Genomic DNA, 14,267 nt, shown 5'->3' on the forward strand with positions numbered 1-14,267 from the left:
TCTTTATTTATTTTTGAGGAAAATAGGCAGCACTGCTAGTATTGCCACACCGTATTATTGAAATACACAGAGGCTTCTTGCGTACTAACCCCAGCTGTCTTTGGCCAAAAGCAGCACTACTTTGCTTTAGCCACCAGAGTGAGCTGCTGCTCAACTTTTGAATAAAGTTTGGGTAATTATTTGTGTTGCTCGGAAGAAGTGTCCTGTCATTTTTGTCGTATATAAGTACAGCTAAGATCCACACCTTCCGAGGAATGATCTGTGTGATGCTGTGTCTGACTTTAATGCTCACGATTTATTTCAGTAGAGCAGGGGATAGTTTTCAGGAAACAGAGAGAATTGTGTTAAGGCAAACACACCCAAGTTCGAAGGTGCCCCCACATTACTCATCACTCAAAATGAAGAGTGGAAACCAACCTTCCAAGAGCAAAGTAGGTTTAATATGGAGATTATCCTAGGAATAGGTTGGATCCTTCCCCCAGTAAGGAATAAGTAAGTCTCTCCTCTTTGCTGCAGCAAGAGTTTCTACAGGTAGAGTCATGTATGACAGTCAGTCAGTTCAGATTTGTGCATGAAAAGCAAGTGTTTAAGCATGGAGTTTGAGATATTTCTGATGGTTACATGTAGTGTTATGAGAGGAGTAATTTGTGACCCTGCCAATACAGAAGCCACAGAGCAGATAATGAAACCAGCTTGAATGCTAAAGTTGGATACAGATTTACAGCTCAGCTAAAGCTTATTACACTGCTATTGACTTCACTGGAATTGTATCTGTTGCTTACAAAGTCAGACAGTCTTATTAATACATTAACATTTTTAATAAATGGTAAAATGGATCAAAACCTGGCTGACAGCCATTCAAGTTTACCAGTGATATAAGTGTTTCTTTTTGGCAATGAGCAGCAGCTCAAAAGTGCTAAGTATGGAGCCTTACGTTTTATTGTCCCTGCTCTTTCCCAGCAGTGAAACTTTCAGAGGCTGCCCAGATTTTGATAGTTATGATGCTTTCAGATGTTCAGAGTAACAAATAGTTTCCAGCTCACATTCATCCTTGCTGATTTAATTCAATAAGTCGACCAGCAAATACAGCTAATGTTCCTATAAAACAAACTAGCATAAATATGCCAAGGAGAAGATGATCAAGCACCATCGCAACAAACTTCCATTCTTCTGCAGCCTGGGAAAGAAACAAAGGAGATGGTAAAACCTCTGCAGAGCCATGTTTATTATGGGCATTCTTTTAATGTGCTGTCTTGAACAATGGTAAGGCTCTTCTATAAGTTCCATTATTGTTATGCAAAAAATACTCATTTTCTTCTCAAAAGCAGGTCAGTGGTTAAGAAAGCCTAAGCAACCTAGAAATAGAAGTTTCAACACTAAACTGACCAGAAACCCTGTCAATTTTCTGACCAATTTAATTTTAAAAAATGTTGAAAAGCTTAATTTTTAGGCCAATGGTTGCTTTTGAAACAGAGTTTAAACTGTTGAAAGCAAAAACTTTATTTTGACCCAACTGACTTCGGTTTTTCCATTGTGTTTTCCTTCTTGTGGGATATCTAGGCAATTTCCATTAATTTAACTCTAATCCCTGCTTTCCATGCCTAGTATATACTCTAAGGTCTTGTAAAACCTTCTTGGTAGCTCCCCTTAGTCTTTTTTCCAGTTGTGGCACACTGTGAACCACTTGCTCTGTGACTGCCTTTTCACTGCATGCCTTTGCTGGGAACCCAGAATGGTAAGGCTGAGCAGAGTGTGAGGCATGAAGTACAGCAGGGCTCAGGATTTCCACCCTGTAACTCTGCTTTAAGCAGTGACACGTGCTGGCCTAAAGCACCTTCTACTTTTGCCTTGGTTGTCCCACAAGAGGCTGTTGTAATTATCTAGAGGATACTGATGATGAGTACTGGCTTGAGGTGATTCATAAGTGAATACAATGAAGCAACAGCCTTCAGAAGCCATAGCTTTCAGTTCATTTGGGGAACTTGACTTTTGAAACCCCCTGGAAGTGATATCAGCACAAGCAGCTGGGCTCCACTTCCAAAGGGGGCACTTGCTGGTAACCTGAAGATCCTCCTTGTAAGCCTAGGAGAAAGGGAAGCCCAGGGATGCTGAAGCCACGCCAGCCCTGCTGAGAATAACACTTTATCTGCAGAGGGGCATAGGAGTCATGGGGAATGTGAGACTACAGCCAGAGTCATTCCACATGCTCCAGGAATTTGGTCACAGGAACAAACACCGTGGTGTAAATCCTGTCCCTGGGAAGGAAGTGCCTCCTTTTCAACAGCATGGGCCAAATTATTTTCTCAGAGAACTCTCCCTGTCTTCAGGCTAGCCTGCAGCCCAACAGGAAAGGACTGTGACCGTTTAGAAGGGTGAAGTACCAAGACTGAATTACCTCTGCAAAAGCTGTGTGAGCTGTGAAAACTGAAATAAATGAGGGGTTAATTGTGTCAAATGTGCTAGAAGGAGGCAGAACTAGATTTTCCTGGGGAACACTGCCATGTGTGACTCTATATGCTTTTATCCTTCCTTTGGCTTGCAATGTGGAAAAAGTCAGTAATCAGAGTAGCTCATGACGTGCTTCATTTGGAGGGACTACTTGTAACAGTCAGGAATAAAACAAAACCTTTTCAAAATTGGAATTATCATTTCTAAGTTACATTTAACACTTCTCAGGTAAAACTACTAGTCTTTTGGAGTTTGGCTTGCTTCCTGGTTTTTCAAAAGCAATAGGATCTTGCTTACCACAGAGGAAAGATGCTCGAGTGGGAGACGGGAGGAATGTGTTTTGGAACTTGCTTGCAGTTCTTGAAACTGCTTTCCTGCTCACAGACACTCCATGTCTATGGTTTCACATACCACATTTAGAAAACCTTAGTACTGACACTTTTTTCCTTCCTCTTATTTTGGGGGGCCAATATTCAGTTACCATCTGTGACAATTATCTGTCTCTCCTTTTTGACTGTATCAAGGGGAGAAGACTGTCCACTGCTAAAGCCAAATCAGGGCTTGAAGTGTTTTCGTAAGGCAGGGATATTTTGCCAAAAAAGTAAGATGTAGCAATTTGAAAGCTAGAAATGAATCATGCACAAAAAATGCCTTACATTACTGGCTTCTTGGTCTGATTTCATCGTTTCCGCAATGTATTTGATTCCCTCTATAGCATTTTTCACATCTGGATTTTTGGTAAGCGGGGAGTAGAAGTTGACAGGCACAGAGCCTGACTTCCCAGAAATGTCAGAAATATCAATATCTTCTGCAAAAATATTTCTGTCTTGTTTATCCCTGGATGGTCGTTTCATTGTAGAGAAAAACATGACGTTTGGGATCGTGTCAATAAAGATCTGAAAACAAAGAGGGAAGATGACAGTTTCTGGTCTGTGGGGCTGTGTTACAGATGCAGCTGTGTGCTGAACAAAGACAAGTCTCTCCGCTCCCAGATCGCTTCCCGTGCTGGATCTGCTACAGATTCCCTCTCGGAGTATGTCACAGCCCACGCCTCAGTTTCACTGGTGCTTTTGTCAGCCTCCTGAACTGGGGCAGAGGGAGTCACCCGCAGGCCTGCCACACCATTTCTTTAAAACATTTCCCCCTGCCATACACCCAACATCCACACATGAAGTGGGAAGCAATGCTCTGGAACAGACCCTCAGCTAGCATGAGCTGGCAGAGCTTTGTTCATCTCATCTAATTTGAAACATATTACTTACAAATCTGACTTGAAGAATAGACTACAAAGAACCTCTTTTGGCTACTTACATTTGACTTTCCTATTACAAATGTTTGATATACATGCATATAAGGCTTACAATAAATTCCTTTGGAGTGACAGAGGCTTGCTGCCAGAGCGATGTTAAGCACATACTCTGTTTGCCTGTTGAAATTTTACTTCTGCAGGGATTATAAGTCTGCAAAAGGATCTTATATAAGCTGTAGCCTTATATAATTAGAGATACACAGAACAATCTCCTTCCATTTCGTGGTTTAGTATGAACACAGGCAAACTTCAGAGTGGCAAGAATTACTGAATGGATCAGATAATTTTTGGTACTGTTTCCCTGGAAAAGAACTTGTAATGACAGACAACCAATTTTTTCTGCATCTCGTGGTTACCATTTAGACTCCTGTGCAAGGATGTCCTCTCTTCCCAAGGGCTGCAGAGCAGCTGTATACTGGAAAAGTACAGAGAAGATTGTTTAGCTTTTGCTAAACTGTCTTTTGCAAAACAGGATGCTGAACTCAGGTATTCCTAATGGCCTTTGTGCTCTGCACTCACACAGGCCAGGGACTTGGCCACTGGCAGGCAGCAGTGTCTTGCAGTCAGATGGAGAATTAGACCAGGAAATGTAATATGAGTCCAGATGGACATTTTCTTTTCCCTGTACCTTCAGCTGCCCATGTTTTGTCTTATCTGTTCCCTGCAAGACTCTACCCCAGGGGACAATTGTGTTACTTACAGGAGCACTTTAGTAGTCTTGCTGACTTTATGCACAGCTAAGTAGTAAACACCAGCTCTTGTGCCTAGAGACATTTAACATGATGCATTTACTTCCCCAATTCTTGTTGACTTTTATTAGAAAGCCTGCCAATAATATATGGAGTGTTCAGTGGAAACCAGCAAACGTGCAAAGCCATAGAGCTCACCTTCCTGACCCAGTGTGGCATGGTGTGAGTGCTTGGGGAGCGGTGGTGGGTGTTGATGACAATGACCGTGATGATGATTGAAGCGATGACAAACACCATTGTAAACAACATGTATTTGCCTATCAGAGGCACTGCACTGGAGGTGGAAGGGATCAACTCCACAATGACCAGAAGGAACACAGTCAAAGACAGCAGGACAGAGATGCTGAGAGTCATTTTCTCACCTGCCACGAAAACAAAACAAACAAAAAAAAGATAATACCTTTGCTGCTCCTATCATCTGGTACAGAAAGTATTTATTTAAGATCCAGGATGTGGATGATAGCTGTTCACAAAAATACAGGTGTGCATTTGGAGTGCTATGGTCTCTGCTGGCATCCAAAATGGTAACTAGGCTGGACAAACCTCAGAGCCTAACAGAGCATCAACTCCAGCACAAAGGTGGGAATTACCAGGTAGGGCTGGGCTGAAGTGTGGGTGAGAGATATGGAAAGTTTACTTGCCAAGAGCATTTCATTACTTGCCAGGGCTGTGTATTTCCAACACTGCAGTATATGCACCTAATTAGCACTTGCTCCACAGCCTCCTGGGAGTTTGCTTGCATTACTCTCTGGCTCTGGGCTGAGAGAGCAGACAAAAAATCACATATGACACCAGAGGTCAGTTGCTATTTGAGATCTCCCAGAATGTATGTAGGGTGTCAAAAATGAACCATAAAACATTATTCACACATTTTTTTATCCAGTTCAACTTTCTAGAAAGTATTCCACTGAAGAAAAAAAAAATCAGCTATTTCATAAGAAGGGACTTACTAAAATCAAGCACTGTGAAAAGTTGACAAAAGGCAAAAGGAATGAAGCAGAGGAAATGGTTGCAGGGAGCACAAGCTGCTCAGCAGTGACAAAAGAGGCCAGAATAGGCCAGGATTACTCTCTGTGTCAGACAAGGTAATGTGTGTGAGAAGATAACAAGCTCTCTGCTCTAACATGATGCAGAAGGGCCTCAGTCACCCTTGTGTGCTCACTTACTGCATGATGTACTAACACCCTGACTACCTATCTATGACAAAATATAAAAATTAACCAGCTAAATCTTTGGTTTGCAGAAGTTAACTGGATAGTTAATCAGCAATTTCTGTGAGAAAGCACCTCAAATTATTTCTATGAATAGTTTCAGCTTTTGGCACTTATCCTTTCTTTGCAGAATATTTAGAGCCATTACTTTCAGTGGAAATGTCCAGTTTTTGTGTGCACTAGCCTTGAGGTTGGCTAGCGATTTCAAATACTATGAATTTCTCAGGAATTTGTTAGAAGAGCAATTTCTGTGGCAGTAGAATGAATAAATTTACGTACCTGAATCCGTGGGTAGGTAAAAAACTAACCCTGTTAAAAAGGAGAAGAGCAGGCAGGGGATGATGACATTCACGATGAAGTAGAGAGGCAGGCGTTGCATGAGGAAGTGGTAGGTGATGTCCAGGTAAGGGGTATCAGGACAGCAAGCATAGTAAACCCAGTGCTTCCAGCCACGGTAATCCTTCATCACCCACTCCCCACTCTCCATGAAATTACTCAGATCTGGACGATCACTCTCCTGGCAGCAAAATCCCAAACAAATTCTTAATACCAGATGTTCTGAACCAAATCAAAACTTGGCACATTTGGCTCAGGAACCGGATTCCAAATAACTCAGGCACTTCATGACTTTTTGTGAGCAAACCGCTCTTGTCTGTGTTATTTTGCCTTAGAATATCAGCCTCTACCCAGCATTCAAGTCAATATTTTACAGTTAAGGACAGTAGACTGAATAAGTATTACAAATAGGAGGTGTACCTGAGGGGCCAGGGAAAGAAAGAGTCCTTGGCAATGGAAAGTCATGAGTGGAGAAAATGCAGCCCCCCAAAAACCCCAAGGAAACAAACAGAGGCAGGACAGGCAGCACCATAAGGAGCAGTGTGAAGCTGACGGAGGATAGACAGGTAGGAGACTGTTAGGGCCCAGGAATTATACGTGTGCAGAATTTTAGAAGCCAAACCAGGAAATATTGTCCTGGATCTACAAAAAGGGCTTTTCTATTTTACAGGTAGTGCCTGCTTGTTTTTCCAGTTAAAACGAGATCATATTCCATTCTAAATCTGAGATTTCCCTAAAAACATACTCAGGTCTTTACTGCTTTTCCCAATTACAAACTCCTTGCTTACCGGGTTAATAACAACCATTGTCCCATCATATGTCCAAGTTCCCAACTTCATACTGCAGTTCTGCTCGTCAAATGGGAAGTGAGTGACTATAATTTCACAGTAACTCTTAAAAATAGCTGGTGGTGTCCAGGTGATCAGACCTGTGTGCTCCAGAAGGACTTTGGTGTATTTTACAATGGCAAAATCACCATCTGCGCTGCAAAAGGAACAAGGACATTAACAGCAATATGGGCAGCATAATTGACATGGTCACAAAAGGATTTCTGCCTGTGGGTCAGCTGGTCCCCAGTGCCATTGCCCCTTCTCCTGGAGAAGCTTGCTCTGAGAAATACTACCCACTGGATCAGATGTTATGGGAAAACTGCCCCACCAAAGTGGGGCCATGGGACAGAGCTCCCCCTCCCACCCTCCTTCCCCAGGCAGCTGGCACTCCTTACTTGTTGTAAAGAACAAGGTCTGGCCGCCAGATATCGTCCGAAGGGATGCGGATTTTTTTCACGCCACCATAGTCATCTGGATTCCACTTGAGGTTGACGTCTATCCATTGCTAAAGAGGGAAGATTTCAGTCCCTGAAAACCTCTTCTAGCACTTCTGGGGGTAGTTTTAGTACTTCCTAGAAACAACACCTCCCTTGCTTCGGGATATGCAGGTAAGCATAAATATATGGGAGTGGAACCCCCAGCTCATTTTTTCATTAATTTAAATTTTGGTTTAAGAAACTTATTAAAAAAACCCCAAAACCCAAAAAGTAAATAAGATAAATATATTAGAAGTCTACTATTTGAAATACAGTGCAAAACGTTTTTCTTAAGACTCTTAGTGTCCAGAGCATTTTATTATTGAGACCCTAGAAAGAAGAGATGCTTTGCTAGCTGACCCCACCTGTCCAAATTGCCCCTGAAAGTATGGCAGAGTAATTAATTCCCGGCTGTGTCCAGTGTGTTTATTTGAATTAGATGAAATGGTTGAGAATATTTAGAGTTACCTGTTTCAGGCGTACATTGGTTGTCACAATCTGATTTACTTCATCCTTAAAAAAAAGAAAGAAAAGAAGGAAGAAAATAAAAAAAAAAAGAAGGCAGTAACAGCAAACAGAATTAAAGGAGAAAAATTGTTTCCTTAGAAAGAAAACCCACTTTGGCACTGTCACATACGCCAGCTGATCAACATGTACCACACATTCATACCGTACCACGCTAATCAGCTGGATGAGCTGCAGCCCGACGGTGACGACGACGGCGTCCCGATGGTCCTCCACTGGGCGCACCACCTTGTTGTAGTCCCTGAACAAGTCCTCAACAAGGCGAGTCTCGTGTTCGTAGCACAGGGCCAGCCCAGCTGCAGAACAGCAGGGGTGGCACCAGTGAGACGGGGCAGGGGACAGGCTACAGCACCGTCACACTGAGGTGGGCATGGAGGAAATCCTGACAACACCAAGCTGCTGCTGGGGGGGACTCCTCATTTCAGACATGCACTATGTGCACTGCAAATGCCATCAGTGGGGGTAACTGCCTATCTGATTTGGGTACAGCTTAGGGGTTGGAGGCAACAACAGCCTCCAACCAGGAGATGAACAAAACCAAATAGCCAGGATTGTGGACATCAGACTGAGCATTAGAAATCTCCTCCAGGATTTTCCAGCCTGCAACTGTGCTAACATGCAATAATTGTGGACAGTTAAGCAGAGAGAATACACAATATCAGGGATTTCTAATGTTGGCTTCTCCACCTTCAATTCCACAGACTTGCCTGTGACAGTAACATTAAAGGAGAGGGCCAACACATCAGTCATTGAGATGAAATCACCACCCAGATTCCTTGCATCTGCAATCTGAGCAGAACAAGAGCTCCTCTCCCCGTGGGAGTTGCTCAGGTTGTGCAGGTGGTGAGAGAAGAAAAACCATTCACTATGTGGGCTCTATTTCTTTCTCCTCACGGGAGGTCTCAACCTGTCTGTAGACAGCTCTGCCCACAGGCTGCTCAGTGTGACTTGGCAGTGCTGTGTCAAAGAGCCCTTGTAAGAAAAACGTCACAAGTGAAAATGGCAGGGAGCAGTTCTGTTCCAATGGAACCCTCATAGTATCTGTGCATGGCATTGCCCTCCCGAGGAGCAAGGGCACAGAAAAACAGACGGACCCCATTTCGAGAGGCCCTGTGGCAGAACACGCAGGTACATGATATACTCAGCTTGTAGCTGCTTCACTGCTACAGGGGAGTAAAGCAAAGGGAAGGGCTGCTTGGGGATGTTTTTGTATGTATCCCCTCCTAAACGTAGTGAGAGGGAACAGAACAGTTGATCCTTGCTGCAAGCATTTCTGGCAGATCCCACCCTTGCCTCCCCCTCTCAGTTGAATCCTGGACCATTAAGTCAATAAGAATTTTAGTGCTGACTCCAACCTAAGCCAAGATTTCCCCTTGTTTCCTAACTGACTTTTCATCAGCTTTTATATAGCTGAGATTTCCAAGGATTCTGTCTTGGCCTTGTCCTGCCATGAGATTATATTAAAATACTTGGATGCCAATGAGAAAAGCCTGTCACAGACAGGCACTGCTTTTTTCCCCTGCCAGAAAGGCTGGGCTATGGTGGTGGGAGTCATCTTTCAATTTTTAAGTTATGATCACAACATCACATCTAATTCAAACTCTTTGCTATGCTTCATTAATCCAATTAAAATTGCCCCCTTCTGGTGTGCCTCGGTAGGAATTTAGTATACTGCTTGAATTCGGTAAAAAATTTTTAGGATCACAAAATAGTTATTTTTTTAAAGGACAGCTTAAAAAGAATTATCTCGGTACAACACATGCAGCTGCAAATCAATTTGACCTCTTTATCAGTCATTCCACAACATAATGAAATTTCTTGTAAAAACTTTTTATATTCCAAGCTGTGCTAAACAGATCCTTTCATATGTTTTGAAATACATGTAGCACTAGGGTAGATGGGAGCAATTAAATGCAAAACCAGAAAAACAATTAAACCTATAATCTCAATTCAAAATATCTGGTGCCTGAAATTAGAAATATCCGAACTGCTAATGCACTCCAAAGCTCTCCTTTAAATTATTTGGTGTGTTCATAAAACTTTATCAGTTGGACAGGCTGCTCCCAGAACACATATTCACTCATCCTGATGTATATGCAAAGCCCTGGTCCCACACATTCAGGAAGGAGATGACCCCTTTCAAGGCTGGAACACCTTTACCTGCAGAGATAAGGAGGAGTATGTGGTGGACCTTCATCATCCCAGCTCCCTCTTGCTGCAGTCATACAGATGAAGGTACGCACAAAGCACCTTTAAGGTCTGTTCAGAGGAGGGCTGTGCTGCCTCCTGCCAGGGTGCTGCCAAAATATAACTACCAGGGTATTGATTTACAGCACCTGTTTTGGGAATGACAGCTGAGGGCCACTGCACCACCGGGTTGGAAATGGGAGCACAGTGTGTTTCACCAGACAAATATCTTCTGCAGTTTACAAAGGTCATTTTTTCTAAGTGGCAATGTGATCTGTGACTTAATAAACAAATAAATCCACAAATGAAGCTAAGGAAGAATTATCTGTAAGTAACTGAACATCTCAGTGAGATCTCAGAAACTTTCTGAGCTGAAGACCCAAAGTTGTGTGTCACCCTTTTGAACAGAGCAACTTGCCAGATTTAGGATTTTGTTTCTCTGAGAGAAAACAGATCACAGTCATTTATTTCTGATACACCCTCAACAGCATATAGACGACATGCTGGGTTGAGGCTGCTCACTTGGCTTTACAGACAGATGGGAAATCTTCAAAGAAGTGAACAAATACATTGAAGAGAGATCCATCTCCTTGAATCTACTGGAATTTTCAGAAGGTACCTAGTAGAGTCCCCACCTTGAAAGCTGTTAACTAACTTTAGTAACCTGAAGCAAGAGGGACACCCTCTCTCCCACCATCCATATACTTACTGAACTCATAAAGTCAAACGGTAGGAACACGGCTGGTGGTTTTGACAGCAGGCAGATCCAGTGGATTCCTGTAGGGCATTCAAGTGCTTGCTCTTTATTGCCATAAATCACCTGGAAAAGCAGTGAAAAGCGGTGTGTTTGGTAATAACAATCAGTTATTCAGGCTAACAAAAATAAGAAACTATGAAGAATTGTCTGTCTATCTATCTATCTATCTATCTCATATATATATGACTGTCTACTCTGAGCTCACCAATATCACTCAGGAACAAAATCTTGAGAGAGATAGTCTTGTGAAGTGTCCAGCAGTTCCTAGGAAAGAAGATGAAGCAAATATGAATGATGCTGAAAATCCATGATGACCTGAGTGTTCTTTGCAGTTCCAGTCCTCTGGTTTTAAAAGACTTGGAAAAGGCCCGGGAGAAAGTGACAACATCCACAGTACAAACTGGCTTCTGTACCTGGAACAGATAGATAGTATGAACCAGCAGCCTGAAAGAGAAGCCAGAGAGAGAGCTTTAGTAGAGTCTGTAAAATACCAAATGGTCTGGAGAAGGCAGATTCGGATTCATTAGCTGTCCCCAGGCAAAAAAGTAGAGGGCATTAAGGGAAACTTAGTTGTCAGGCTTAACCAAGACTCTCCTTCACACAGCATGGCTGCAGTGGAGCGTGGTGCCACAGGAGTGTCTGGTTGTCGGAGGTTTGTCTGTATTCAGAAAAAATAGTTTGATAAATTAATTTCATACTATTAAGTACACCCCCCCAGTCCTTCTAAGAAGTCTGTCACAGAAGTCCCAGAATCACAAGTCCCAGGTGGCTGCAGTAGTGTCCTGGGGATATATTGCCTAATGCTTATGCTGTTCTTGTATTTTCTCTAGGCACCTATCATGTAAAGACAGGACATGGCACTGGATCATCTGCCACAACCACTCTTACACACTGTACCAAATTCCCTTTTCCAGAAAACATTGCCGGCAAAAACCTTTCCTAGCTTTGCCTCTGGGTGACACCAGATGCATTTTCTATTTCTGCTGGGTAGCCTTTGTGCTGGCTGCCAGCTGGTTTGGTGTTTCACACTGGATGCCTTTATTATTATTATTATTATTATTATTTTTAATCAGTCTCCCTCACCCACTCCCCTCCACTAAGTCAGCATTCAGCAATCAGCATTTACATTTATCCTCCAGTAAAAACTCTCCATCTACATAACTCTGGCCTTCTTCCTAGCTAATTCCCTGACAGCAGCTCCCATTGTTGCAGCTATCTTATTTCAAACCAGCGTCTGACTGCTTCCAGCCTTTATCCCAGGCCAGGCAGCTGCCGTGAATAGCAAAGATACAATTGCATGGAGGCATTGCTGGAATGCCGACCATGGCCCTCCAGATCCGTTCGGGGTCTCTCAAAGCATTCCTGCCCACCCCAGGCAGGGCTGGCAGGTTCACTTTGAAACAGATGGAGAAGAGTGTTACCACACTCTGGCAAATTATAGCTCTTGGGTTACATAAGTTTCTGTCCCCCTCCCCCCGAAAAGGTCTAGCTCTTGGAGTCAGCAGGGTGCAGAGTTCGTAGGGGTCCTAAAAAATCTGTGGCTTTAGCAAGGGGTTATTTCTTGTGCAGCTGAGCTGAGCACTCCCAGCCTGAGAGCCAGGCACCTGGAAGAGGAAGAAGCAGGTATTTGGAGAAGGCCTTTAGGGAGCAGCAGCCTGGCTGCAAGGAATGTTCCCTGGCAGAGGCACAAGGCCTTTTCCCTCCCAAAAAAATCAAGGCAACCTGACCTACTGTGGTTAAATATGGACAGAGAAGTGAATGCTGTTTGTTGTTAATGGGGGAATGTGACCTATATGACCGAGGTGAAAAAGCAAGGGGAGGGAACAAGATACACTGAATGCCTGAATTTGATCCATCGCTAGGATGGGAAGTTTTTTTACCTTCAGAGTATTCAGAGAATTTTTTGACAAATGTTTTATTCCCACACAACCCCCCCCCCCTTTTTATGTCTATCTTGACTCTATGCTTTCTGGCTTGTTTTTTTGAGCCACCTCACCAGTTCTCAGACAAACCCACTACCCACCATGCTAACGGCAGACCAGTCTTGTTCAGACTGATTGGAAAGCAGTAGAACTCACTGCTTTCTGAATTTAGGGCATTGTTCCTTCCATCCATGTACAAGGAACAAGTGCTGCAAGGCCGCTCCTGCCCAGAGGAAGTCGATCGTGAACAAGTGCTCCTACAGGTAGGTCTCTTTGGCAGGGTGATATCAGACAGACACAGTGCAAGCGAACAGAATACCCTAATGCTTTTGACAGAGTGAGGAATACAAGATTTTAACTGAAATTTTGGTCAAGGAATTGTATGCATAAAGACAATGCCCGATGGAAGAGAGCCAGCGCCAGAGGCTCCAACAGATACGTGGACGACACGGTCTGTGGGAGGGTGGGGGTGATGTGAAGCAGAAGCAAAAGCAGTAAAAAGAACAGAGAGAGATTAGATAGTACATCAGGGAAATTAAAGGAACAAAAGCTGAAAAATAACAGCACTGTTCATTTAGGGGAGTTAGCTTTCCAATGCAGTATATACCTTTTTAAATACATTTTTGTATCAGAAAAACGGCACTGTTGGTGACAGTAAATTATGGCAGCACTGGACAAGAGAAGGCAGATGGTTAGACAAGTATCTGTGAGTTTGCCATGTGTTTGTTCCCAGACCGCCCCTGGTTACAGTCATCATGGCACACATTCCCCTCTGGAAGCCCTCGCAGGAGCCCGGCGGCTCGGCTCGATGGCCGCCAGATGGCAACAGCTGGCTGAGGGGATGAGCGGGCACAGGGTGGCTTTTGGGAGCGCCATCGCAAACAGTCCCCGGCAAGAGAAAACAGCGGGAGGACATAGTTTCTAGAAGAAATTCATTCGAGGAATTAGCGACAGTCTTGAGATGCTGAAGGACTGCACTTCCCCGTTCATTCCAGTGCCCATAAGAATATGCTGAGCATTAATATACACATCAGTAGGTACTGATAAATAGGATTAAATTCCTCAAATCAAGAAATTCAAAGTTGCAGTTTTCCATACCTAGACACACCTCCACCAACTCACAAATATATTTTATCCCCATGGATATTTGTAGCAAATTTGGTTTCAGCATATATTTTGTTTGTTTCCTTTTACACCACCGAAGGAATTGAGAATACCAAAAACTTGCTCAAAAGCAGTGGTCTTAACCTGTGCAGTTACAGAGATTGCAAGTTACAGCATAGACACAGTGCACACATCTAATCTGAAGGATGCTTCTGAAAAAAGAAAACTTGAGTCTGGAAAGAAAGAACAAGGAAGAGGTCCGCAGTCAGAGAAACCACAATCACGAAAGACATAGTTAGATCAGTTTCACAACTGCTAACTTATTGCAGGTGAGAAGAAACACTGCTCCCCATGCCAGCCCTCATGGTCATGCTTCTCAGACAAAAATGACTCTGGCAACAGAGACTCATTTA

At 43.3% G+C, this 14,267-nt stretch overlaps 1 protein-coding gene across 1 annotated transcript; it reads right to left on the reverse strand.

Annotated features, from left to right (window-relative positions):
- Nucleotides 1-935: 935 nt before the first annotated feature.
- Nucleotides 936-10,084, reverse strand: CHRNA1 (cholinergic receptor nicotinic alpha 1 subunit). Its single transcript, XM_027733649.2, has 9 exons — nt 10,045-10,084; nt 8,035-8,180; nt 7,828-7,872; nt 7,279-7,388; nt 6,842-7,037; nt 5,997-6,234; nt 4,645-4,868; nt 3,105-3,344; nt 936-1,177 (listed from the first exon to the last, which is right to left on the reverse strand). The coding sequence occupies exons 1-9, from the start codon at nt 10,082-10,084 to the stop codon at nt 1,046-1,048; spliced, it is 1,371 nt and encodes a 456-aa protein (XP_027589450.1). The 3' UTR covers nt 936-1,045.
- Between the last annotated feature and the right edge of the window lie 4,183 nt (nt 10,085-14,267).

Source organism: Pipra filicauda, unplaced genomic scaffold (genome assembly GCF_003945595.2).
Source record: "Pipra filicauda isolate LSUMZ 115617 unplaced genomic scaffold, ASM394559v2 scaffold5_size6683894_pilon, whole genome shotgun sequence".
In the NCBI taxonomy this organism is placed as follows: Eukaryota; Metazoa; Chordata; class Aves; order Passeriformes; family Pipridae; genus Pipra; species Pipra filicauda.